Consider the following 25,675-nt stretch of genomic DNA (forward strand, 5'->3'; position numbering starts at 1 on the left):
TGAAGAATATGGCCACTTTGGTCATTGGGAAGTTTTGAACTATCTTAATCCTCGCCTCCGGTCTAGATATAGAAAGTAAAATTTCCAGCTTTAGTAATGGAAAGTTTCAGTTCTATAAAGGACACTGAGGCGAGGTTTATCCCCACTCATATGAGTTCTAAAGTGCCCCCTATGGATACATATTGGAGATGTTGGGGGTAGCCGATGGACTTTGTTGGGTATAGGTATTTCATGTTTTTTTAGAGAAATTTGTCTGGATTATGGTAGGGGCTAACAGGAGTTTATGAAGTTAAACTGTGAAATTTCACAATGTTTATGCTTAAATAGTTATGGTGGTATGCAAACAATTCAATTACAGAGATGTTTTTTCTCTAGGTCTCCATAGGGAATGATTCATTTAAACAGGAATATGGATGTATTTTCAGGTGCTGGTTGTCATACAAAGGAAGAGGGAGCTTAGAGACTGTGAAGGGACTTAATTGGATTGATGACATTCTGACTGGATGTTACTTATTGTGATGGTTCCCAGGGGTCCTTGGGAAACCTAGTTTGCTTTTTTTCCCTCGAAGTGTTGGCTGCTATAATAAAAGTGAAGAAAGGTTAAAGCATAATCCTCGCCTATGTGTCCTTAATAAAACTGCAATTTTCCTTTACTACAGCTAGGACATTTTACATTTTGCATGCTTGCAGTGAGGAAATGGCCAATGAAAGCAGCTGGGATTGATTCCTCATCCAAAACCCCCATTCTCCAAAGCTGTGTCAAATCTACTGTTTATTTCTAGCTGGGCTAAGGAAGACATTGCCCTGCCCTCAAAACAACCTCTGGAACCAAGAGTAAACACGCTGCCGCAAGGGAGAATACTTGGCAAAGATGTCCCTTAGATGCTCAAAGGCATTATGGAGTATATATAGAGACCCCCCTCCTAACTCAGTGGGGTTCTGGCTTCAAAAGAACCACAGGTTGTGCTTCCTCCCTGAATAAGGTTTCAGGATGATAAGCTATGAGGAACATAAATTACCTGCCCAGGGCTGTAGTGCCTCAGACATTGCTCCCCTGTCAGAGTAGTCAATGCCTTCTGCAATGACATTGTAGGGATAGAATTTGTCCTTCATAACCATAGAGGTTTTCTTCAAAAGCTCTGCCATGGTGTTCGGGCCCAGCAGAAAGGGGCAGAGGAAAGAAAAGTTATTAAGGTGTCAGGCTCTCTGTATTGTTCCCATTTAGTATATGAGCTGCTGAAGCAAGCACCCGGAAATGAATATAGTTCACTAAATAAGCAGAGACAACCGAACTCCAGACCCACAGTAGAAAGAGCTTGTGGAAAGCACCCCATGTTAACACTATACCTGGAGTCTCTACTAAGAAGCAGGACACAGAAGGAAGGAGGCTTGGAGCTACAATTACCCAATAATTCGTCTGACTTCTGTGTTCCAAGCAGCATCTCTATACCAGATGTGAAAGGCTATTCTAAGCGACCCTCTCTCTCTAGCTCCGTCAGGCAGTGGGAGGACTATGCAAAACTGTTTTCACAAACGCATCCTCCCACCCCTCAGATGGACTAATGGTGCTGCCACATGAAAAGACCTGAAGCTCAGGAGATGTAAAGGAATGGTTAGGATGTTAGCAATGATAAAGACAACCTTTCATGAGGAGAGAACTTCGTTAAAACCCATCAGGTTCCCCCAAGAGGTATTTATCGGCCGTCGGGGGAAGAAGACAAGAGAGCTTCTAAGTGGAAACCGGTCATGTTATGGAGGATTGTGACTCCCGATTGGTGGAGAGGATGGGTAGTTACTCTACCTCTGGGGCTTGTAGTTCTTGCATCTCATTTCTCTTTTTATTAAGCATCAGATAATATTCTGTTTGGAGCTAGTTGTGCTTCTAGAGTTTGGATTAAATAAAGTGAGATTCATAATCCTCTCTTCTGTGTCCTTGATAGAATTGAGACTTTCCATCACAGTGGCTAGGGAATTTTACATTCTAGGGCAAAACATTTCATCACACTGCACCTCAGTTCCCTTGCTTGCTATTCCTGTGAGCATACACCAAGCACTACATCAATGACTGGTTTACTTTTTAAAACGCGATGAACTCTTCAAGGTCTTGTCAGAGTCAAAATGTCACAACAAAAGTTTGGTTTCCAGACCTACTTCTGTAAACTTTTGTGAACTCCTGTAAGTCATAGATCTGCCCCAATCCCAGGCCCTAGAACAGTGACTGCACTTTTGAGATGTTCTTGAAAAATGGGGTCCTTCATTTTGTTCTCTTACATGCTGTCTACATTGTTACCGTATTTAGTTTTTTGCAGATTCTCTATTATTAAACGTTTAGAATGCTGGCATGCATTAAACAGATTTTATTAACTGAAGGATTTGAAAAAAGGTATTCAAAGGTGTCCTATAAAAATGTACAAAGGTTTAAAACTGCCCGTGACTTTTTTCCCGATGACTTAGGTATGGCATTTGTTTAAAATTGCAAATATTTTGGTACATATATTGAAAACCATCCTTATTATTGAGTTCATTCTTGTGCATGCATTTGAAGTTAAACAAGCAGATTAGAGGGAGGAACATAAATAGACACAAATCGATTTATTTTGCAAACACATGTACCTTTTGTATTTGAATCGATATCAGTGAGAGCTGAGCTTACAGCTCACTGTATTTCCTTAAGGTACGGGTGGGCAAAAAAAAAAAAAAGATTTAAAAAAAAAAGCAAGGGGAAACGTGTTATCATCCAGCCCAAATAATATGCCAGGCGTCAGTCCATAGGAAATCCACACAATCATAGTGCAAATTTATAGGTTTGCACCAAGGTCATTATTCCATATGAAGCACAGGTTCCATATTCTGTCTGAACTTTTTTGAGAAGTCCAAACAAAAAGAGTAAAAAATAAATTCAACATCAAGATGGAAAACCATATTGCACTGGCTCATAGATATAAAAAAGTGAACATAAAAGCACAGTAGTCACGATTACGAATGCTCAATCAATTTTGCATACTAACGTTCGGTTTCGCCACTGCTAATAAATTAACCTATGAGGAAAACAGTGGAGAGAAGCATTTTGGATTTTGTTCTACTCATAAAACATATAGAACTATTCATTATATTTTGTAATATGTTACACTGCAAACTGTGTCTCACTAAAGCATGTTTTAAAGTTTTCATTTTTAATAATTTCAGTCCACAGTTTACTCTACTATTTTCTCAAATAAATTCACAAGAAGCACCTTTGTCCTGTGAAACATCAGCACATCCTATTGAGTGAATTTCAGTAGACAGAATGACGATTCTCCAAAGTTTACTGACAGAAGAATCGAGATTGTTACAAATGCCGTCGAGGCTAGCATTTTGCATAACTCTTTATTGGTTCTCTGTTCTGGAACACTTTAAAAAAACAAGCATAGTATCCTAGCAACAGCAGCATTACAATCCTCTTTCTGACTCTATAACAATCGTGCTGCCCAATAGAATTCTGAGAGACTTAAATCTTCTTCATTCATCCATACACCATCTTCTGCTCTCCGTTGTATCTGGTTTTGAACTTCTTCATCTTCATTCTGCATCACTCCTTCACACCTAGTGTCCCTCAGGGCTCACAAGTGAACAAACAAACAATCTAACCCAAATACTTTCCACTCTTTTTCAGCTCTAAATTATTTTTCTTTACTTATTTAATTTTTACTAACCAATATTGGAGAAGAGCATGGAATGATGCTAACATCCGTGTCTATAATAAAATCTAGATACTACTCTAAACCTTGGAGAATTGCTATTTTATGGCAAGACTGGACAGTATTATGCATGCTCAAAGTACCTCAATATGACACTTGCAACATGCTCCACCGTTCTTTAATTCAACTTTGCAAAAAATCCTACATTCAACCAATCAGCCACTCTTAAAATGCCGTTCAAGTTCCCCCCGAAGAAAACACCTAACTAGCCTTGGAGCTCTCATCTACCTAGTTACTTTCAATGACAACACCCCTCTATAAGGTGTCACATCAACAACAGACTCTTGATCTGGCTTAATCACCAATATACCCTTCTCACACCCATGGAAACAACTTGGGGCACACAACTTTAAAAATATTTTGTAACTCACCTTTTCTGTTCTTCACAGAACACTCCATTATGATTAAAAATACCTACTACGTGACTACAAAGCATGGACATCTGAAACCATTCTGAAAACAATCAAATAAAACAAAGACACCAACTTCCAACTAAGGTATAGGAAAGTTGCCAATGATAAGAAAGTAAGCAAATTGGTTAATAATGGCCAATTAGCTTGTGGTGATTCCTTACCTGAAGCACTTCCTGTACATGTTTCTTTTTACATTTCTGACACAATCCTTCTAGGAATTGGATTGATGTGGATGTCCCTGATCACTAGACCAGGTTAAAGCATCACATACAGACATAGGGGTTGCCTCTTGATAAGCACTAGGACACAACCCTTGCTTAACATAAGTCCACTGTGATGTTCTACAACTGAGGAATAGGGTGTGTTTGATCTATCGAGGTGTAGGAAGCTGGCTCTGAATATACTATATCAAAATGAGATATAGTGTGCACAGAGTCCAGGTGTTCCCCAGAGGCTTAACAGAGGCTAAACTAGATATTACTAATGCTCTCTTTTGTGGTAGTATGGTTGAGAAGTTAGGCTTATCAGAGGGTAGTGCAAAGCATTTGTTGTACACACACAGTCAATAAAAGAAGCACATACTCAATGACTTGACTCCAAACCAATGGTTTTTATATAACAAAAATATATTTTCTTCATTTATTTCTACAACCACAAGATTCAAGTTGCAGGTAAGTACTTCAATAGATTTGTATTCCACAGATGTATCAATAATACTTTGTTTGAAATCAATAAGTTATACAATTTTTAAAATATTGGCAATTATCTGTTTTGAAAGTTAGTGCAATTTTCAGAAACAGTTCCTGGGGGGAAGAAAATTTAGTATGATTTACAGGTAAGTACTTGACTTATAGTTCCAGTCTCCGGGGGTTAGGAAGTCCACAGGTTGGGGATTCAAGTTAATCCCAAACACCCACCACCAGCAACACTGGGCCGGCCGGGTGCAGAGGTCAGAGCCGAGGCAAATTTAACATGGGCTCCTATGGAGACTGGGGGCACTCAGTTTCAGATCTGCTGGAAGGTAAGTACCCATGTCTTTGGACGGCAGACCTGGGGGGTTTAGAGGTCAGGGGCCATAGGTAAACACCAAACACACACCCTCAGCAGCACAGGGGTGGCCGGGTGCAGGGTGCAAACAGAGCATCGGGCTCTCAATGCTTTTATATGAGGGGACCCCGGGGATCACTTAGATGCTGCAGACTGCGTCCAGGGGGTCGGTTCGAGAAAACAACAGGCTGGACAAGTAGGAGGGCCACCTGCTGAACGTTGCTGCACCGGTGGTCGGGTTCTTCAAGACCTGGGGGCTGCGGTGCAGTATACTTTTAGGCATCGGATATCTTCGTACAGAGCTTTCGCGGTCAGGGGGGTCCTCTGGTTTCACACTGCAGGTGTCGTCGTGCGGGGCAGGCGAGGTCAACCCAGGGTGGGCACTTGCTCAGTATCTCAAACCGGTTGGGCCACCTGGACACGGGCTGTTGGCATCAGGTGCAGAGTGGTCAGGATTTGTGGATCAGGGGAGGCTCTGGAGTCCTTTGGTGTAGTTTCTTTTTGGACAGGGCTGCTATCCTTGAGAGTTCTGGGTCCTTTGTGATGCAGGGCAGTCCTCTGGAGCTTGGCAGAGGTCGCTGGTCCTGCAAGATGCGTCGCTGTTCTTGTGCAGGTTCTTTGAAGCAGGAGACAGGCTGGTAGGGCTGGGGCCAAGTCAGTTTTCGTTTTCCTTCTTCTCTGCTGGGGTTTCAGCTTAGCAGTCCTTCTTTCTTGTCAGGTCGCCAGGAATCTGGTGAGCAGGGTTCAAGGAGGCTCTTAAATACTGGATTTAGGGGTGTCCCTGGGGTCAGAGGGCTGTAGCCAATGGCTACTGTCCCTGATGATGCCTACACTCTTCTTGGGTCCACTCCCTTTGGTGGGGGGGGGGGGGAGGAGGCCTACCCTGGACACTTTCGTGACTCTTGGACTTGGTCCCCTTCTTTTACTGGTCCTCAGGTCCAGGAATCCGTCTTCAGTGTTTTGCTGGTGCTTGTGGTTCTTGCAGAATCCCCTATCACGACTATTCTGTCTTTCTGGGGTAGTAGGGTAACTTTACTCCTACTTTTCAGGGTCTTGGGGTGGGGTATTTTGGACACCCTTACTGTTTTCTCACAGTTTTAGTGACCCTCTACAACTTCCCATACGCCTGGGGTCCATTTGTGGTTCGCATTCCACTTTTGGAGTATATGGTTTGTGTTGCCCCTAGGTCTATGTCTATCTGTTGCATCCTATTGTGATTCTACATTGTTTGCACTACTTTTCTTACTTACCTGTTTTGGGTCTGTGTACATATAATTTGTATATATTACTTACCTCCTAAGTGAGGGTATCCTCTGAGATACTTTTGGCATATTGTCACTAAAATAAAGTACCTTTATTTTTAGTAACTCTCAGTATTGTGTTCTCTTATGATATTGTGTTATATGATACAAGTGGTATAGTAGGAGCTTTGCATGTCCCCTAGTTCAGCCTAAGCTGCTTTGCCACATCAACCTCTATCAGCCTAAGCTGCTAGAAACACCTCTATTCTACTAATAAGGGATAACTGGACCTGGCACAAGGTGTAAGTACCACAAGGTACGCACTATAAGCCAGGCCAGCCTCCTACATGCACTGCCTTCTGTATATTTTGCCATGCAACTTATAATAGGTTTTATGACTTTCAATAAACGTAATGTTAAGAGTTGCTTTTGAGGTGATAGTTGGAGGATCTCAAACATTACCAAGCTCCCAATCAGTCTGTTCTGCCTATTTAAATGCAAATCTACCAAGGAGTCTTTAATCATAGAGAACACACAAGTATGCTTTTAATGAAGTAACCAAGTTTGGTATTAAGGGATACTAGAGACAGACCTCACTGGTGAGAAACAAAACTTAACTAATCCAAGTTCCATTATATCTTGCTTTCCATAGCCTGCTGAATTAAGGTAGCATAATATTAACAAAAAAAGTATCTTCATATAATTCAGAGAAAAATAAACCCTCTACGCTCTGTGAAAATAAATATGTCCACTGAACCGCAAAATAAAGAAACATTTTTAATATCAGAAGTATTTAAAGTTTAGCCAGCCCCATCTAGTTTCAACCATTGATTAGGGAGTTGGACACTTCTCAATATCAAGCAAAAGAAGAAAAAAAAGAGTTGGTTTTAAAACAAAAAACGTTATCAAGAGGTTATATTAGTGTTTTTAGAACATGACTTGTATGATATGCTGGCACAATATTGGGGATTTATTGCACTTTAATTGAAAAGGCAGCTCATTACCGAACTAAATTATTATGATTGTAATGATCTTAATATAAATGAACAGGGTAAGTCCCACCTACAAGGTAAAAACCAGTGTACTGTGACTTGCACACAGTTCTCCACAACAGACGCACTAATTGAATAATCTACCTTAAAATCATAATCGAACATATTACATTTAAAAACATAGAATATGTGATTATATCTTTTAAAAGAGGGGGTGCGTGGAACCGAGACAATAGAGGGGAGGTGGGTGGAAGGGATGTGCAACCCAGACAACAGCGGGTGGGTGGATGGGAATGAGTGCAACCCAACAACAGAGGGAGGGATAGAGTGCAACCCAGACAATAGAGGGTAGGTGGGTGGAAGGGATGTGCAACCCAGACAACATTGGGTGGGTGGATGGGAATGAGTGCAACCCAACAACAGAGGGAGGGATAGAGTGCAACCCAGACAACAGATGGTGGGTGGGTGTCAGGGACTGCATTTCAGACAGAGGGCTGGGTGAGAGTGCAAACAGAGGAAGGGTGCGTCATAGGGAGGGCAACCCAGACAAAGAGAGGGAGGGTTGGTGGGAGGGGGTGAGTGAGTGAGTGAGTGCAACCCAGACAAACAGAAGGAGGATGGGTGAGTGTGAAACCCAGAAAAACAGAGGAAGGGTGGGTGGGAGGGAGGGAGTGAGTGCAACCCAGAAAAAACAGGAGTATGAGTGGGTGTGCAACCCAGACAAACAGAGGAAGTGTGGGTGGGATTTTGGGAGTGCAACCCAGACAAACAGAGGGAGGGTATGTGGATAAGGAGTGCAGCTAAAAACAAACAGAGGGAGGATGGGGGAAGGGGCACAAACTGGACAACAGAGGGAGGGAGGGTGGATTGTCGGGCACCTCAGACAAAGGCAGGGTAACACAAACAATGGAGGGATGGTGGGCAGGCAAAACAGACAATGAAGGGAGGACTCGTGGGCAGCGTAAGACAACAAAGGTAGGGTGAGGCAATAGACAATTGATGGAGGGGGTGGGCGGGGCATCACAGAAAACAAAAGGAGGGTGGGTAAATGAGGCTACACAGACAACGAAGGGAGGGCGGGGAAACACAGACAATGAAGGGAGGGTGGGTAAATAAGACAACACAGACAACAGAGGGAGGGCAAGTGGGTGGGGCTACACATACGATGGATGTAACAACACTGACAATGGACACAGGGTGGGTTGAGGGCAAGACAGCAGAGAGTCTCCTGATAGAAGAAATCCGAGGGGGGGTGGCGAAGTGCACGAGGGAGACAGCTGAAAAAGATGCACTCTGGTAGAGTATTTAAACAAAAAGAAAAACGTGGGAGCTACAATTATGAGCAGTGGAAGGACACACATAATGTGTATTTGCTTTGGCGGAGGGAAGAACACAGGAAGGGGAAGAAAGCCTATGGCAGCTACCCAAAAAAGAAGCAAGCAAATGAGAGTGACAATGAATCAAATCGATGGTAAGGAATGGACTGCCTCCAAGCCAACTGTTTGAAAACGAAAGGACATGCAAGAGAGAGAGTGCACGTGCTGTCTCAGGAAAGACCTAAAAGTGCCATTCATTTTGGAAAGAGAAATATTTCCAACATTGTGGCTTTAATGAACTAAGTCATAAAGTTTATCTCACAATAAAGTACATTTGAGTTCAAAACAATCATACTAAAAATGCATGCAGGGGTTGTACACTAAGCTGCTGGTGGTTTCAATGTGCTGAAGATCTGTGTTCTCCCCTCTCTGCTTAAGTATGTAGATCCACCTCAGGTCATCAACAACCAATTCTTGTTTATCCATGGCTCAGTGTTTTGGGGGATGGGGGTGCATCAGAGGTTCAGAAATCTTCAAGGGATTGTCAGTTTTAAACAGGATCTCAGGATCATACGTTTGCAACTTTAGGGTGCACGGGCACGGTCTGTTAATAATCTTGCAAACAGTAAATATACATGGAATTGTTGCTACCTAGGAGACTCAACAAGTCACAGCAGCTGCCAGGGAGATATGTAGCAGTCTTTTTTCACTCCTGACCTCTCTGGCATAAAAAGAACCTTACCACGCCATTGATCCAATCCTGCCATCTCATCCAAAGGAGGAAGAGGATACCTACATCAGGGAACCAGCCACCCATAGTATTGTGAGACTCTGTAGTCAGAAAGCTGGTGTGGGGGACTGAAATCGATGGAGTTGGTGTGACTCAGGTGGCAGAAACAGAGGCACTTGGCTAATGTCCAAACAGTGATCCAGTGGATCGTTAAATGTAAAAGAAGCATATTTATTATAGTATGTTGTTGGGAACATATCTTACTTTAATATCCTGGTATACGTTAAGCAAAAGAATAGAAGGAAGTGCCTGTTTTTAAGTCCTTTCCCAGCAGATCCCTGAATCTCAGATGAAGACTACTCTAGACGAATTGTCTGAGGAACAAGAGATATTAAAAGGAGGAATAGCCACTGCTAAAATTCATGAATACTTTATATTGAGACCTGAAAGCAAAAGTGAAAGTAAAAGGATGAATCAGTTAATTAGAGTTGTTCGAACTTAACTTATTATTTTGATAGACAGGACAGCACGAAGGAGCAATTAGCGGGATCAAGGAAGAAGAGAAAGAAATCTGCGGAAAAACGGGAAATGCAATATTCACTGCATGAATTTGGGGATTTACAGCAGTATGCTGAAGTAAATACTGTTAGCTTAGAAGTGCGGTATGCACCAAGATGGGGATGACAAGTCACTAGCAGTGAAACCAATTTCTGTACCCACCAGAAGCCAAAAGGAACATTGTTATTTGGTGGAGAAGTGCAGCTCCTCATTGACCTGCTGCAATAGCTGATCATTGCACACCTCTTTAAAAAAAAAAAAAAAAAGCAGCTCCAAGTATTCTCATTCGTGGAACACTACAGAAATCAGACTTAAGAAACTCCTATGGAAATCAAAGGACCCCTCTCTTAAATTCGGCTAGCCACTTTAAGATTCCATCTGAAAGGAATTCTTATCCAGGTCACGTTTAAAACTTCCACCAAACACATAAACTCAGCTCGCAACAGTTTACAGAGGTTCTTCCAAAATAGTTGATAATGTCCCAACTCTTCAATCTGTCTCTGAAGTTCCAAATTTTTTATTTTTTTTAGAAATAGTCTCCAAAATTAATTGTACACAATTATGGACAACATACAGCATACAAAATTATATCCACCAAATGGGTAATCATACACTCTCTCTTGGTCACACTGTTTGTCTTGGAACTGTCTTTATATAGAGCTTACTATACCTGATGACGCTAGGACCACCTCTCCCATGAATAAAGTTGATCTCACTGCAATTTTGGCTGGAGGTACCTGGGTCCTCTCAGTTTTCTTGTGTCATCTCTCGCCTTTTTAGGTCTCGGCTAAACACAGCTTCAGTTCTCTCCACATGGAGTGGGCTTTGGGTCAGCCCACTGTTTATGAATGGATGGCTTTATTGTCTATCTCAGTTGTCTACTCTGGATCCAATTGGTTTCCTCCCCATTTAAGTGTATGTCCTGCCCAGGAGTATTTCAGTCTCAGTGTTCTGATTGGTTAACTTTTAACATTCCACTTCTGACATTGCTTGCATACAGAGAACTACTTTTTTATATTTGTCAATGCACTTCATAGGATTGCATGTGGTTTCTTGCTGTCGCCCTCCATGCTGCTTCCGCCAGCCCAAATCCTCTCCCTATTGCTTCCTCTCCACCCGGCTAGTCAATAGCTTCTGCCACCGCTACCCATCCAGCTCGTTTTGTTTTTAAATATGCTCCCCAGCCACTCTGTTGTTACCCATACCTTTCTGTTTGTTGGCCCATCTTAGATGTTTTTCAACAGTTTTTTTTTTTATATTTAGTTTTTCAATCACGTGTTATCAGAGGTAAACCAACTTGAAACATGTTTCACCCATTTCCACATGGCCACCTGCAAGTGCACGTACGCAGTGGGCCAAACCAAAGGGTTTGGAGTATTTGAACTCAGTAGAAACAAGCTGTAGTGGAAACAAGCGCATTTACCGCAGCAGTGTCTGAATGGGTGTGGTCAAACAGGACAGATGCATTCAAAGATGGCCAAGGCAGATGCAAGTGCTTTCACAGCACCCCTCTCTGAACGAGTTAAAAAAGTAGAGATGCAGTGGATGTGCAAGCATCCAGGTCAACCATCACTGAATGTGTTTCTCATGTTTTTTTGTGCTTTTTTTTTTTTTTTTAACAAACCCATTCAAAGATAGTAGAAACAGACTGTTTCACCTCTGTGGTAGCTATTTTACAAATAAAAGCACTGGCAAAGCCAGTAGATTCAATTGCTGATACCTATTGGCTTTGCCAATACTTTTTAAAAGGACTGTCCTTAAAATATGCTACATGACTCGACCCGCATTTATCTTGGGTCAGCCCTCCTATTGTCAGAGATGCGGCATGCCCTCAGGAGGAAAAGGGCAGATCTTAAGAGTAACCAGAAGCAGGACGCTATTGCGCCTGTATAGTGCCAACTTCTGACATGCTACATCCTCTATGCAGGTTTTCTGTCCCTTTCACTCATATAGGGAACTTTCTCCCGCTCTACATCAAACTATCCCCTGTTCAGAAAGTCCCCAAGACTGATCGCTATATGCAATGCTACCCCTAATCTAAGCTGATCCTTCTCTTTTGTCAAATCTAGTCTCTGGAATTTTTGCATCGTTTTGTTTGACTTTGTTTTGCCCTTTTCTTATGCTGCATTTACATTTTATGTTTTTTCATTTGTCAATTTTACTGTTGTCTGTACAGTGCACTGCTGCTTTAGCGTGGACATGTCTTTATAAGTAGTATAAGTATAAATAAATAAAAATAACACTGTATTGCGTCTCTTTTCCTGGCGATCCTCTGAGCCTGACCTCCTGACATTCTTAACCCCAGGACCCATAGATTACATAGGGGATACAGTGAGAAAAGGGTACCCACAGACTACCTCACACACGATTCCAGAACTGGGACCACTACCTTTAAAGAATCTTGCAGTAATGTTGCCTATGCACTACTCCCTTGTAGGAAAAGGAGGTTTACACTGCCTGCTCCTTGCACTTTGATGGAGGCCTACACTGCTGCTTCCTATAATGGAGTTGCCAGAGTTACATAACTGACATGTACCAAAGACCTCGCACGGGGTACAGAAAGAGCCCTATGAATACCAATACCAAAAGAAGTGTGCACCATGAACTGGTTGGAAGTGTTAAAGAAGTTTGCATTGCTGCTCCAAATATGATACCTAGTGTTTTTGTCTGTGTGAGGGGAGCTAGTGCTGCAGCATGTGGTGGTATGTCGATTTGTGAGAACATTATTTAACCTCTCATCTTTAGTTATCTGTGATGGAAATCCGCTTGTGCTGCATGGGCAGAATGGTGTATACAAGAAGGTGTGTGCAGAGTTGCTAACAAGGGTAATGGATTGCTAACAAGGTATACCACTGGTACACAAGCTTTACCTGTAAGTGGAAAAAATAAATCTTGCAGTGTTGCTGTCTCTGATGTACCTGTTCTGAAAACACACAGAAGCTTACGCTGTTATGGTCTGTACTACAGTTTTTTAAGTGTGGATTTAAGCTTATACTGCTGCTTCCAAGCTATTCATATTGCATACACCTTCATAAAAATACCTACTCACAAACCCACTGAATGGTATAAGGGGCATGGGGACAAACCAATGGTCATGTGTGTAAGGTGTGGTATACTCAGAAGCTGGCTCAGAACAAACCAATACAACTTGTAATGTTTCACGAGTGTAGACTACCCTAATGAGTACAGCCGTCAAGTTTCACACCACAAATGAACAGCCCCTAATTATAAAATTAACTTGGGAGAACTGATCAACGACAGGTGAGATGAACCCCAGAGCAGGCTCCAGTGCGAGTCATACCTTTCTTAAACTCCTCCAGCATGGCATCCAGCTTAGTGTCGTGGAAGACGAAATGCACAGGATGGTTGTAGAACTTGGTGATAGTCTTCAGTGTGGTGCAATCGTCAGGGTCAACAAAGGCCAGATCCTTGACATAGAGAATATCTACAATGTTTGAACGGTCTTCTTCATACACTGGGATGCGGGTGTAGCCACTCTCCATAATCTCGGACATGGTGTTAAAGTCAAGGACAGCATCACTGGTAATCATGTAACAATCATTGATGTGTGTCATGACCCCTTCCACAGTCTTGGTGCGGAGCTCCAGTGCTCCCTGGATCATGTTCAGCTCCTCCTTCACCAGGTCGTTGTAGGGCTCTGTTACTTTCAGCATCTCCACCAGCTTCTCCCTATTGTATACTGTGCCAATCTCCTGGCCCAGGATGCAGTCCAGCAGCTTGCTGATGGGGAACGAGAGGGGGAATGTGACCAACATAAAGAATTTGGTCAATACGATGGTGTTGGCACCAACCGCCAGCCCATGGCGGGAACAAAGGGCCTGTGGAACAATCTCACCGAAGATGACAATGCCAATAGTGGAGGCTACAACAGCACCCAACCCTGACCCAATGAGGTCATCCAGCAGGATCGTGAGTGTTGTGTTGACCAACACGTTGCCCAACAGCAAAGAGCAGAGCAGATAGTTGCCCTTGCGACGGATTGGTTCAATCTTGCGTGCATATCGCTTCTCGCGATCTGAGCCACAGTTCTGCACAATGCGCAATTCCATGGGGTCAAGCGCCATGAGGCCGAGGTTCAGCCCGCTGAACATACCTGATAAGCTGAGCAGTAGCACAATCAATATGATCTGGAACCAAAGCGGCAGCAAGGACTTCTTCTCCTCAACAACACGGAGCCGGCCTTCTGTGCCTGTGTGAGCCCTCCAGGTACCAGGCCAGGCCTGGCTACAAAGCACATAATCCTTGGCTACCTCACTCTTGCGCAGTGGCTTGGCCTCCAGCTGCAACACACCTGAGGAACCATCAGCACTCATATTCAGGCCAGGACTGAGCACCAGATCTTTGGTGGCAGCGCTGCCAGAGCATGTGTTATTGAGGGCTTCTGCATCCTCTTCTTCAACAAAGGCCACCAGACGCCAGCTGTCTGGCCCCAGGTGGAGGCCGTAGAGGCGTATTTGAAAGTGGCTTCCCTCCATCACCTGCAGAAGCCCACCATCCAGCACAGATGCTGGTTTATCACTGCCATCCAACCGCATTCCAATGATGTAGGGGGTGTTCTCAGATGACTCCAGAGCCCGGGTTGACCTGGCATGATGGGCGGGAGCGCGTAGGGATGATGAACCTGGGTCCAAAAGATGGGGGTCAGAGGCTGCGGGGACAAAAGTATGGAGGTCATGAGGCCTTTTGGATAAAGACTTCAGGTAATGGGCTCCTGGTGCTTGACGGTGAGGATCATTGGGCTTCTGATCAAGTGACTGGAGATCAGTGATCCCTTTTGTTAGAGAGACGCGAGCAGGGGTTTCTGTCGGGGCCGATGATGCACCTTCAACTTCAGCAGGTTCCCCTTGGTTTGCAGGGGGATGTACAGAATCCTCAATGATCAGGGAAGGTGGGTCAACGGCCCTTGGGTTGAAAAAAAATGGGTCTGGTGCTCCTGTGTTCACAGCATGAGGTGCAGTAGAGCCCAGGGTCGGGGACGTCCTGCCAGGCCACGGAAGCAGTAGCAAAAGGGCAAAGAAGAGCAGCTGCTGGCGCGCAGGGCCGCGGGCCGCCACCATGATCTGCCTGCGACTCTGCCTAATGTGGGCGCGCTCAGCAACTGAGAGCCTAGGTATTGCTACGACCCGACCGCTCCTGTCAGTAATGACGTCAGGAGAGACCACGCCCATAATACAGATAAGAAGAGCCTACTGGGAGGAGATAGAAACACCTACTCCTCCTCCGTGCAGTCCCTTCCACGCGGGCGGTTCTCCACCCAGAGTCTTGCTTCCCGTGTCCCGACAGACGATATTAAACATCTCATTGCCTTTTGTTTGATTCAGACTATAAGCAACTTCAGTACTGGAAAACGATTTAACGCTTCCACAAAACAGTTGTAAAGTGAATAACACACCAAAGAGCAAGACTAGGCGGGTCTTTGTTGCTGTACTTCCAAGTAAGAAATGCAATTGGTTAGAAATACTGACCCTCCCAACTAAAGACAGCCCACTCAGTCCCAAAGAAACATTGCTTCACCGGAAGAATCATGCAACACTGCTCCGGAAGGCATGGTCCAGCCACACGCGAGCCGTCCATGTAGGCGCCTGTCCTGAAGGGGGCGTGCAGACGCAGATCTGTTTGACTCGTGAAGCGCCTGTTGTTCGGCACAAGAGGGGAATATTTTCCTTGTCGAGAAAAGAGAAAATCATGGCCTGAGCTCTCGAGAGCTGTCGAGAGCAATTTCGGGATGTTTGTCTTGTTTAGGACATGAACTACGCATGGACCGTTCTACTACTTTCAGGGTTGGCACCTTCTTCATAGTGTTCGAATAGGAAAAACTAACTTTACTCTGGGACCCATAAATTGGGGGTCAAGGTGGGCAACAAAAAAGGGGGTGGAGTCACGCGGGGCGTAAACATGTAAAGCAGTCTTAAACACATTTTTTAAACTGTCAGGCACCAAGGAGAATCGTGACAGTAAATCTGTTCTGGCTTAATTGACCGCAAAGGCTGCCTTTTAACATATCTTATGGTTGTAAAGCACCTGCTGCAGAGAGCGCCACGTGCCCAGTTAATCTCACGCAAAAATAATAATGGCAAAAGCTAGCTCTGGTAAAGCATTTGATGGAGAGGTCTGTGGTTATTCATAGCTTCAACTCATAAAGTAGCTTAGAGGGTTAGTGTGTCTCCTGGAACGCACATTTGCGACATGCAGTTGACTGAATATTATGTTGTGTAGATAGGTAAATGGTTCACTGGTTTTGACACAGAGATCCTATAATTACTTGCAGTTCTTAAATTGCAGTCCTCCTATTATAGCACAGTGAGCTATGAAATGGCAAACATGACTAGCACACAAGCTGCACAACTGGGTTTAGAACCCTATTGATTTTTTTTCTCAAGCTATTATTATCAGGCTGCCAAAAAGGGATTCTTTCAGTTCTAATAAAGAACAACTCTATGTAGGAAAGTGCCATCTTTCTAGCATAGTTACCCCGACTTTTTCCTCATGTCAGTGTGTTTAAACTGTAGTTCACTGAGATCCTGTTAATCACAACCCCAGTGACTGTGCTCCGTTTGGTTGCTGGTAAATAAGTTACACCCACAATTGGGATACTGGTGCACCCATATAAGTCCCTAGTATATGGTACTTAGGTATCCAGGGTATTAGTACTCCAGGGGTCCCCCGTGGGCTGCAGCATATATTATGCCACCCATGGGAGCCCATGCAAACTGTGTCTGCAGGCCTGCCTTTGCAGCCTGCGTGAAATGGTGCATGGGCCCTTTCACAACCAAACCTGGTCACTGCACTTAGTCATTATAAATCACACCTCTAGTAGGCCCTTCAGCCCAAAGGCAGGATGCATGTCCTAAGTGTGAGGGTACCCCTGCATGAGCAGAGTGCCCCTACAGACCTCATGCCCATTCCTGGACTCTGTGCGGGAAAGCCACCTTAAGGTATGTAGTGGAAACTGGTCAACACAAGTGGCCCAACTACATGATGGCTTTTCCGAACGTAGGCATGTTTGGTATCAAACATGTTGGAATCATGCAGCTACAACGATTTCATTGTTAGTTGCATGATACCATGTACGCTGGGGTTCCTTAGAGGATCCCCGACTTCTGCCTGTTCAGCCTTACTCGGTGTAGCTGCCACCACGCTGCTGCTGACCCCAGACACTGTTCTGCTCTCCTGCTGGTGAGCCAGGCTCATGCCAGAGAGGCAGAACAAAGGATTTCCTGCAAGAGAGAGGTGTGAACACCTCCACAACGGTGTATTAGGTGTCTAAGGGGTGGGGTGGCCTCTGAGCGCCACCAGAGCACTTTGAAGGGCACATTTGGAGCCCTTCTTGCCTAATCCGGCTTACATCCATTCAGGAACTGCCGGTTCCCGCTCTGGAACAAGACTGCACAAAGGACAGTGGGGTAACCAACCCCCTGTCCGCTCCTCCCCTTGGGAGGTGCACAGAGCTCTGCCAGGTGGGCACTTGATCCTGACATCTTGGATATAATATGTGCAGAGGCCTCTGGGAACCTCTGATTGGTTAGGCCAACTAGATGACGCCCCTGCCCTCCTCCAATAGGTGGGTCACTTCAGAGAGTGTCCAACTCCCTTTTAGAGTTAATTAAGGGCTCCCCCCGGGTGGGTCCACAGATTTGTCGAGCTAGACTCTCCAAGGAACTCTGCAATGCATCTGTTTCTGGCCTCTGGAACCACTGCAGATTTGCTTTGGAACTGAGTTTTCTTTTAGTGGGAAGGCTCTGATTGCAACATTGCTTCTCCGGATCCTGGAAGAATTCTGCAGCATCCAAGGCTATGCATCATCCAGGGCCACAAGGACTCTGTTTGCACTCTGAATCAAGAAAGAATCTCCCTTGGAGTGAAGGAATCACTCCTTTGTATCCGCAGGCACCTCAAGACAACATCGACTGGCTGGTGGGGTCTGCTGTCCCACGGACATTCGAAGACCCTGCTTCACAGGTGGAAAGTCTGTGTCCTCCTCTGCGTCCTGCTTGCCTTCTGATCAACTTGGGAGACTGTGGGGTCCTAATCCTGCCACTGGACTGGAACCCCTGTGCACTGACTGTTGCACTTGCCAAGACTTGTTGAATCTTCCTCCAGCAGATCTTCAGGCACCAAGAAGCTCCGGTCTCCCGCATTCTGCAGCTCGAAGATCAGCCTCTGTCCTGCAATTCCTGCGACGTGGGACATCTGTTTTGTTGTGCTGGTAAGGCCTCCTTGCGACTTCCTGTGTCCTTCGTCTGTAGGTCACTTGTGGGGGCTCCATCCGCTTCTGCTGGCCCTCCTGCATGCTGACAGCCAGCCCTAACTTCCTCTCAAGGGTAGAGTCTCCTGGTCCTTGATGGTCCCCAAAACTTTGCAAATCCTTCTGCTGCTCCTGTTTGCAGTTGCCAATGCTTGTTGGTGACCCTCCTGCAATCCGGCGACTGTCGAGGGACAGCTTGTAGGCGACTCCTGGAATCTTCTTCAGCTCCAGGATCCAGCAGCTGGACTTCTTCTTCCACCGACTTGCAGGAACTTCATCTTCAGGAGGATGGACATTGCCACCTGCACCACTTGGGAACCTCTAATAGTACTGGATTCTGCCCCCTTCGTTTGCAGGTCCTCCACATCCAGAAACCGTCCCTGGGTTCCACCAACCTGGTCCACGGGTTATGACAGCAGGTGGACAATCCGAGTCTTCCACTGACTTCAGAGAGAGTCCCTTCTCCCCTCTGCGTCTGGGTCTCTGGTGTAGCTACTCCTGCCTTCTGGGTATAGTGGGGTAGGGGCACTCTCCATCCATCCCTTTGTCTGCTGGTTTCCTCGGTGTCTACTGGGAAGGGTCCTGAATTTCACAAGCTCCAACCACTACTCTCTGTCTTAGCCTATGGGACAACTAGGTGTGTAACTACCTTGCACCTGGTTGCTGGGGACACTTACAGTACCTACCTCTGGTGTTTCTATCTAGCCCCAGCCCCTAGCTAACTACCACACTTACTTGGTTGGGTTCACTGTTTCACATTCCATTTTTTTAGTGTATGGTTTGGCCTTGTATTTTGTATGCTACTTCTGATGGTTATTTTGTGTATATATTGTGTGTAGGTATCTCCAAAGGGAGATATCCCATTGCTAGTCTATTAGTAGTGCTGTAATAAAGGATCCTTTATTTTTGCAACACTTGTGTGGTTATTTCTTGTGAGTAAGTTACTGCCTGACTACTGTGGTATTGCAAGTGCTTTACATTCCTCCTGGATAAGCTTCAGCTGCTCGCCTCTGCTACCCAAGAGAGCTTTTGCTATCTGGACACCTATTCACTATCATTAAGAGTTGCCTGGACTCAGTATATGGTGCCACACCATAGGTGTACACCATAAACTGAGAAAGCCTCCTACACCCTAACCACTGTGTTACAATTTAAGTCCTGACTACGTGTTTCTCCTGCAGGAAGCTGGCCTGGTGTGTGGTGGACACTTATGATGTTTGCACCTTATACCAGGTCCAGGCAACCCCTATTAGTGAATGAAGCCAGGGCTCACTAGTGGTACCTGTGGTGAGCAGACAAGACTTATCTAGGAGGAGTGCAAAGCACTTGCAATACCACAACAGTCACACACAGCTACTTATCACACCTGATAGGAACTACACAGTGTTGCAAAAATAAAGGTACTTTATTATAGTAACACTGTACTAAATTACTTATAAGCAGTCCCACAACTGGAGGAAAGTACAGACTATATATATATATATATATATATATATATATATATATACGTATATATATATATACATATACATATATATATATATATACGTGTATATATATATACGTATATATATATATATATATGTATATATATATATATATATATATATATTTATGTATATATATATATATATGTGTGTGTGTGTGTAAATATATATATGCACACACACACAGTAAGTATTAGGAATTAGCTCATAGAAACAATCGCAAAAATTAGTGACAAATAGTTACGGCCCTATAGGAGGGCCAAACCATATACTAAAATAGTGGAATGTGAAGTGAAGTCCCCCACCTAAAGATATGGAGTAGTTAGAGGGGAGCTGGGAGAACTTGGGACCCCAAGAGGTGAGTACCTAAGAGAACCCCTGCAACCAGGAGAGCAGAGGTAAGTACCTGGTCTTTCCAAGGAGTAACAAGAGGAATTAGGAAGAGGAAGATTGAACGACTAGGACCAGGCTGGTGTAATCCAATGGTGGATTACCAAAGAAGAGGCCCTTAAAACGAAGGGGACAGAGTCCCCACACAGGAGTGTCCAGACAGGGCAGGAGCCACTACCCACCCTTCTGTGGATGCCGAAATTTGTCTACAAGGGAAGTTGAAGATCAGCTGTTGAGCCCAGAAACTGCAGAAAAGTCCTTGGTGTCCTGCAGATGATGTCCCATGTTGGTGGCGGGGTCACAGTTGGTTAGTGGTAAGCAGGACCACCAACAAGCCTTGGCAAGTGCAAGTTGGAACAAAAGAAGAGTTGCAGAGCTGAAGAAGATCAGCAAGGTCAGGGGGACTTGACCCTTGGAGGGGATTCCGGGCTGACCATCAGCAGCCAGGAGACCCAGCAGAAGCAGTCACAGCCCTCACAGGCAACCCACTGGCAGCAGGCACAGTAAGTTGCAGTGAGGCTCAATCAGCACACCTGGAGCGGAGACCCACGTCACTGAAGTAGCCAAGGAGAGACTGTCCTTGCAAGGATGAAGTTCTGGAAGCTGGAGCCACTTGGAGTCTGAAGATCCCTTGGACCAGGTGTCAACAAGCCTTGGTTGCTGCAAGAGGTGTGGTGCACATGGGTAGTGTCCTGCAAGGAGAGGCAATGGATCACCGTCTCCCAAGTTCAACAGCAGGTAGAGAAGACCAAGGGGACCACTCAGAGCCACAACCTGTAATGGAGAGTCTTCTTGGAGCCGGATGGCAGAAGATCCCAGCAGCCGGATGGCAGAAGATCCCAGTAGCCAGTCTTCATTGCCTTAGGTGCCTGCGGAGACAGGGGAGTGACTCCTTCACTCCAAGAGAGATTCTGTCTTGTTTCTTTGGTGCAACTGAAGTCTTGCCGATCCCAGAGGATGCACAGCCATAGAAATATTGCTAGAAGGAGTCTGAGAAACAGTGTTGCAAGGTGTGGTCGGCATGGGAGTTTCAGGCATGTTTGGTTCCTGAAGAGACCTGTTGCGGTGCCGGTGGCCAGGAGCAGAAGAGGTCAATGCATGGGAGTCCTAGGTGGAGTCTTGCATGCCGAATCTGGAGACCCACCCGCAAAGGAGTCCCTAAATAGTCCCAACAGGGGGATTGTTCACTCTGCAGGATGACCACCTATGAGAGGGGGTCACTGACATCAGTCACCTGTCCTGACCAACAAGATTCTCCCAGGAGCCTCTGCACATCTTGTTTTCAAGATGGCAGAATCAAGTGGCCACCTGGAGGAGCTCTGGGCACCACCCTTGGGGCGGTGATGGACAGGGGAGTGGTCACACCTCTTTCATTTGTGTGCTTTTGCACCAGAGCAGGGACTGGGGACCCTGGACAGGTGCAAACCGAATTATGCAATTAGGGCACTAAATCTGCCCTTAAAAGCAATCAGGTGGCATGGGGAGGCTACCCCCTCCCCAGCCATGTAACACCTATTTCCAAGGGAGAGGGTGTTGCCTCTCTCCCCCACCCACAGGAAATCTTTTGTTCTGTCTTTCCCTGCTTGAGCTGGTCAAGCAGCAGTAGGGCAGAAACCTGTCTCAGGGGCTGTAGCAACGTGGGGTGCCTGCAACCCTGAAACACTGGCAGGAGTAATACTGGGAGATCCTCTAAAGAAACAGAGTGCATGGAATCATGCCACCAATACTGTCATTAGTATTGGGGTATGATTCTGAAATGTTTGATACCAAACATGCCTAGGTTCGGGGTTACCATTATGTAGCTGGATCATAGGTATGGACTTGTGGCCAGTACACAGGTAAAATGGCTTTCCTACACTTACAAAGTCCAGTCCATTGGGATTGGAGTCCATAAGGGCAACTCTGCTCATACAGGGGTGCCTTTACACAAAGGCACATGCGCCCTACCCTCTGGGCTAGGAGGGCCTACCATAGGGTGGCTTACATTGACCTGGTGCAGTGACCAGCAGTGAAGGGGTGCATGTACCTTTTAATGCAGGCTGCAGTGGCCGGCCTGTAGACATAGCTTGCATTGGCTCCCATTGGTGGCATAATACATACTGCAGCCCAAGGGGGAACCCTAATGTACCAATGCCCTGGGTACCTAAGTACCATATACTAGAGACGTACATAGGTACACCAGGGTACCAATTGTGGGATGTGAGGGGTAACAAATCAACCAAATTTGGAGGAGAGAGCACAATCAATGGGGTCCTGGTTAGCAGAATCCCAGTGAAGACAGTCTAAATACACTGATAAACAAGCAAAAAGTGGAGGTAACCATGCCAAAAAGAGGGACTTTCCTACACAACCCTCCCAAACGAAGGACATTAAGACTAACCTTGCCCAGTTGAGTCTTCACTGTCTAAGTGGAAATATCTGGAGAGTCCATCTGCATTGGAGTGGTTACTCCCAGGTCTATGTTCCACTATATAGTCCATTCCCTGTAGGGAGATTGACCATCTCAACAATTTGGGGGTTTCTCCTCTCATCTGTTTAAGCCATAGGAGGGGCATGTAGTCTGTCTGAAGAAGGACATTAGAGCTAAACAGGTATGATCTCCACTTATTCAAGGCCCAGACCACAGAAAAGGCCTCCAGCTCAATGGCTGGACAATGCTTCTGTCTGGGGGTCAACCCTCTACTTATAAAAGCAACAGGTTGATCCTGAACCTCTACATTTAGTTGTGAAAGAACTGCCCATGTCCCTACCTCAGAAGCATTGGTTTGGACAGTGAATTGTTTGGAGTAATCAGGGCTACTCAGAATCGGAGCAGAGCACATGGCCTGTTTCAGGTTATCAAAGGCATCCTGGCAGCTAGCTGTCCACAGGACTTTCTTTGGCATCCGTTTGGAGTTGAGGTCATTTAAGGGTGCTGCAATGGATCCATACCCTTTAATGAACTTCCTGTAGTACCCAGTCAGGCCTAAGAAGACTCTGACTTGGGTTTGAGTAGTAGGGGCAACCTAATCCAAGACTGACTGGATTTTACCTTGGAGTGGCTGAATTTGGCCCCAACCTGGCAAACCACTTTGCCCTGCCCTATCTGGCATTTTGATGCCTTGATAGTGAGGCCGGCCTTTTTTTAGGCCTCAAGTACATTTCCATGGTGGACCAGGTGATCCTCCCAGGTGGAGCTAAAGACAGCTGTATTTTCCAGATGTGCTGCACTAAAGCTTTCCAGGTCTTGGAGAACTTTGTTCACTAACCTCTGAAATGTTACAGGGGCATTTTTCAAACCAAAGGGCATTACTGTGAATTGATAATGCCCACTAGGCGTTGGAAATGCTGTTTTAGGCTTGGCATCTTCTAATAATTTGATCTGCCAGTATCCAGCTGCCAAATCAAAGCAGCCAGAATATCAGCTCATCTATCCTAGGAATGGTATGAGCATCAGTCCTGGTGACTGTAACTATTCCGTGTGTGTTAACTACCCCATTTTTTAGAAAATTAGAAGCATTATTCACATCTTTTATCTGGCGCAATAAATCTGTTTGAATCACACTAAGCACTTTATATGCAGATTTGGATAAGGGAGGTTTGGCACTCCCCATTATTATTAAAGACTATTATTTTCCATTTTTCACACAATATATGGCTATATTTAATGTAGCACCACACCATGGCGGCCTATTCCTGGAAGACTCTCGGGATTTGATTTTTAGGGAGCATAGTATACAGGATGCTGTAAAACTAACGAAATCTAAAAAAAGGGCACCATAAGATGAAGGAAAGTACCATCTTTTTTGGCATGTTACCCCCATTTTTACCAGTATGTCAATATGTTTTTGCCAGTCTCACTGGGATCCTGCTGATCAGGACCCCAGTGCTCATAGGTTATGGCCTAATGTATGTGTCTGTATAATGCTTGTAGGAAGTTGGCTCTGTATGTACTATTTCAAAGTAAGAAATAGCATGCACAGAGTCCAAGGGTTCCCATTAGAGGTAAAATAGTGGCAAAAAGAGATAATTCTAATGCTCTATTTTGGGTAGTGTGGTCGAGCAGTAGACTTATCAGAGGGTAGTGTTAAGCATTTGTTGTACACACACAGGCAATAAATGAGGAACACACACTCAAAGACAACTCCAGGCCAATAGGTTTTTATATAGAAAAATATATTTTCTTAGTTTATTTTAAGAACCACAGGTTCAAGATTTACAAACAATACTTTAAATGAAAGGTACTTCACTTAGGAACTTTAGGAACTTTGAGTTAGCAAAATAGCATATACAGTTTTCACACAAATGGCAAATAGCTATTTTAAAACTAGACACTGCAATTTTCAACAGTTCCTGGGGGAGGTAAGTGTTTGTTAGTTTTGCAGGTAAGTAAACCACCTACAGGGTTCAAAGTTGGGTCCAAGGTAGCCCACCGTTGGGGGTTCAGAGCAACCCCAAAGTTACCACACCAGCAGCTCAGGGCCGGTCAGGTGCAGAGGTCAAAGTGGTGCCCAAAACACATAGGCTTCAATGGAGAAGGGGGTGCCCCGGTTCCACTTTGCCAGCAGGTAAGTACCCGCGTCTTCGGAGGGCAGACCAGGGGGGTTTTCTAGGGCACCCGGGGGGACACAAGTCAGCACAGAAAGTACACCCTCAGTGGCACGGGGGCGGCCGGGTGCAGTGTGCAAACAGGCGTCTGGTTCGCAATAGGATTCAATGGGAGACGAAGGGGTCTCTTCAGCGATGCAGGCAGGCAAGGGGAGGGCTCCTCGGGGTAGCCACTACCTGGGCAAGGGAGAGGACCACCTGGGGGTCACTTCTGCACTGGAGGTCGGATCCTTCAAGTCCTGGGGGCTGCGGGTGCAGTGTCTTTACCAGGCGTCGGGTCTTTGAAGCAGGCAGTCGTGGTCGGGGGGAGCCTCGGGATTCCCTCTGCAGGCGTCACTGTGGGGGCCCAGGGGGGTCAACTCTGGCTACTCCCAGTCTCGTAGTCGCCGGGAGTCCTCCCTGTGGTATTTGTTCTCCACAAGTCGAGCCGGAGCGTCGGCTGCAGAGTGCAAAGTCTCATGCTTCCGGTGGGAAACGTGTGTTATTTCAAAGTTGCTTCTTTGTTGCAAAGTTGCAGTCTTTGTGGAGCAGAGCCGCTGTCCTCAGGAGTTCTTGGTCCTTCTAGATGCAGGGTAGTCCTCTGAGGCTTCAGAGGTTGCTGTACCCTGTGGAACGCGTCGCTGGAGCAGTGTCTTTAGAAGTGGGGAGACAGGCCGGTAGAGCTGGGGCCAAAGCAGTTGGTGTCTCTGTCTTCTCTGCAGGTTTTTCAGCTCAGCAATCCTTCTTCGTCTTAGGTTGCAGGAATCTATCTTGCTGTGTTCTGGGAGCCCCTAAATACTCGATTTAGGGGTGTGTTTAGGTCTGGGGGGTTAGTAGCCAATGGCTACTAGCCCTGAGGGTGGCTACACCCTCTTTGTGCCTCCTCCCTGAGGGGAGGGGGGCACATCCCTATCCCTATTGGGGGAATCCTT

The 25,675-nt window shown here is 45.5% G+C and overlaps 1 protein-coding gene across 2 annotated transcripts in view; it reads right to left on the reverse strand.

The window, feature by feature from the left end:
• The window catches only part of CNNM4 (cyclin and CBS domain divalent metal cation transport mediator 4), a 302,427-nt gene extending 287,133 nt beyond the window's left edge, over positions 1-15,294 (reverse strand). The window contains exon 1 of one of the 2 annotated variants that reach the window (XM_069214402.1): positions 13,336-15,294. In XM_069214402.1, coding sequence (XP_069070503.1) covers positions 13,336-15,223 — 1,888 coding nt within the window. In that variant the 5' untranslated portion in view covers positions 15,224-15,294. The remainder of the gene's footprint in view (positions 1-13,335) is intronic. The other variant, XM_069214403.1, reaches the window with a different exon arrangement.
• Between the last annotated feature and the right edge of the window lie 10,381 nt (positions 15,295-25,675).

The sequence above is a fragment of the Pleurodeles waltl genome, chromosome 11 (assembly GCF_031143425.1).
Source record: "Pleurodeles waltl isolate 20211129_DDA chromosome 11, aPleWal1.hap1.20221129, whole genome shotgun sequence".
Classification (NCBI taxonomy): domain Eukaryota; kingdom Metazoa; phylum Chordata; class Amphibia; order Caudata; family Salamandridae; genus Pleurodeles; species Pleurodeles waltl.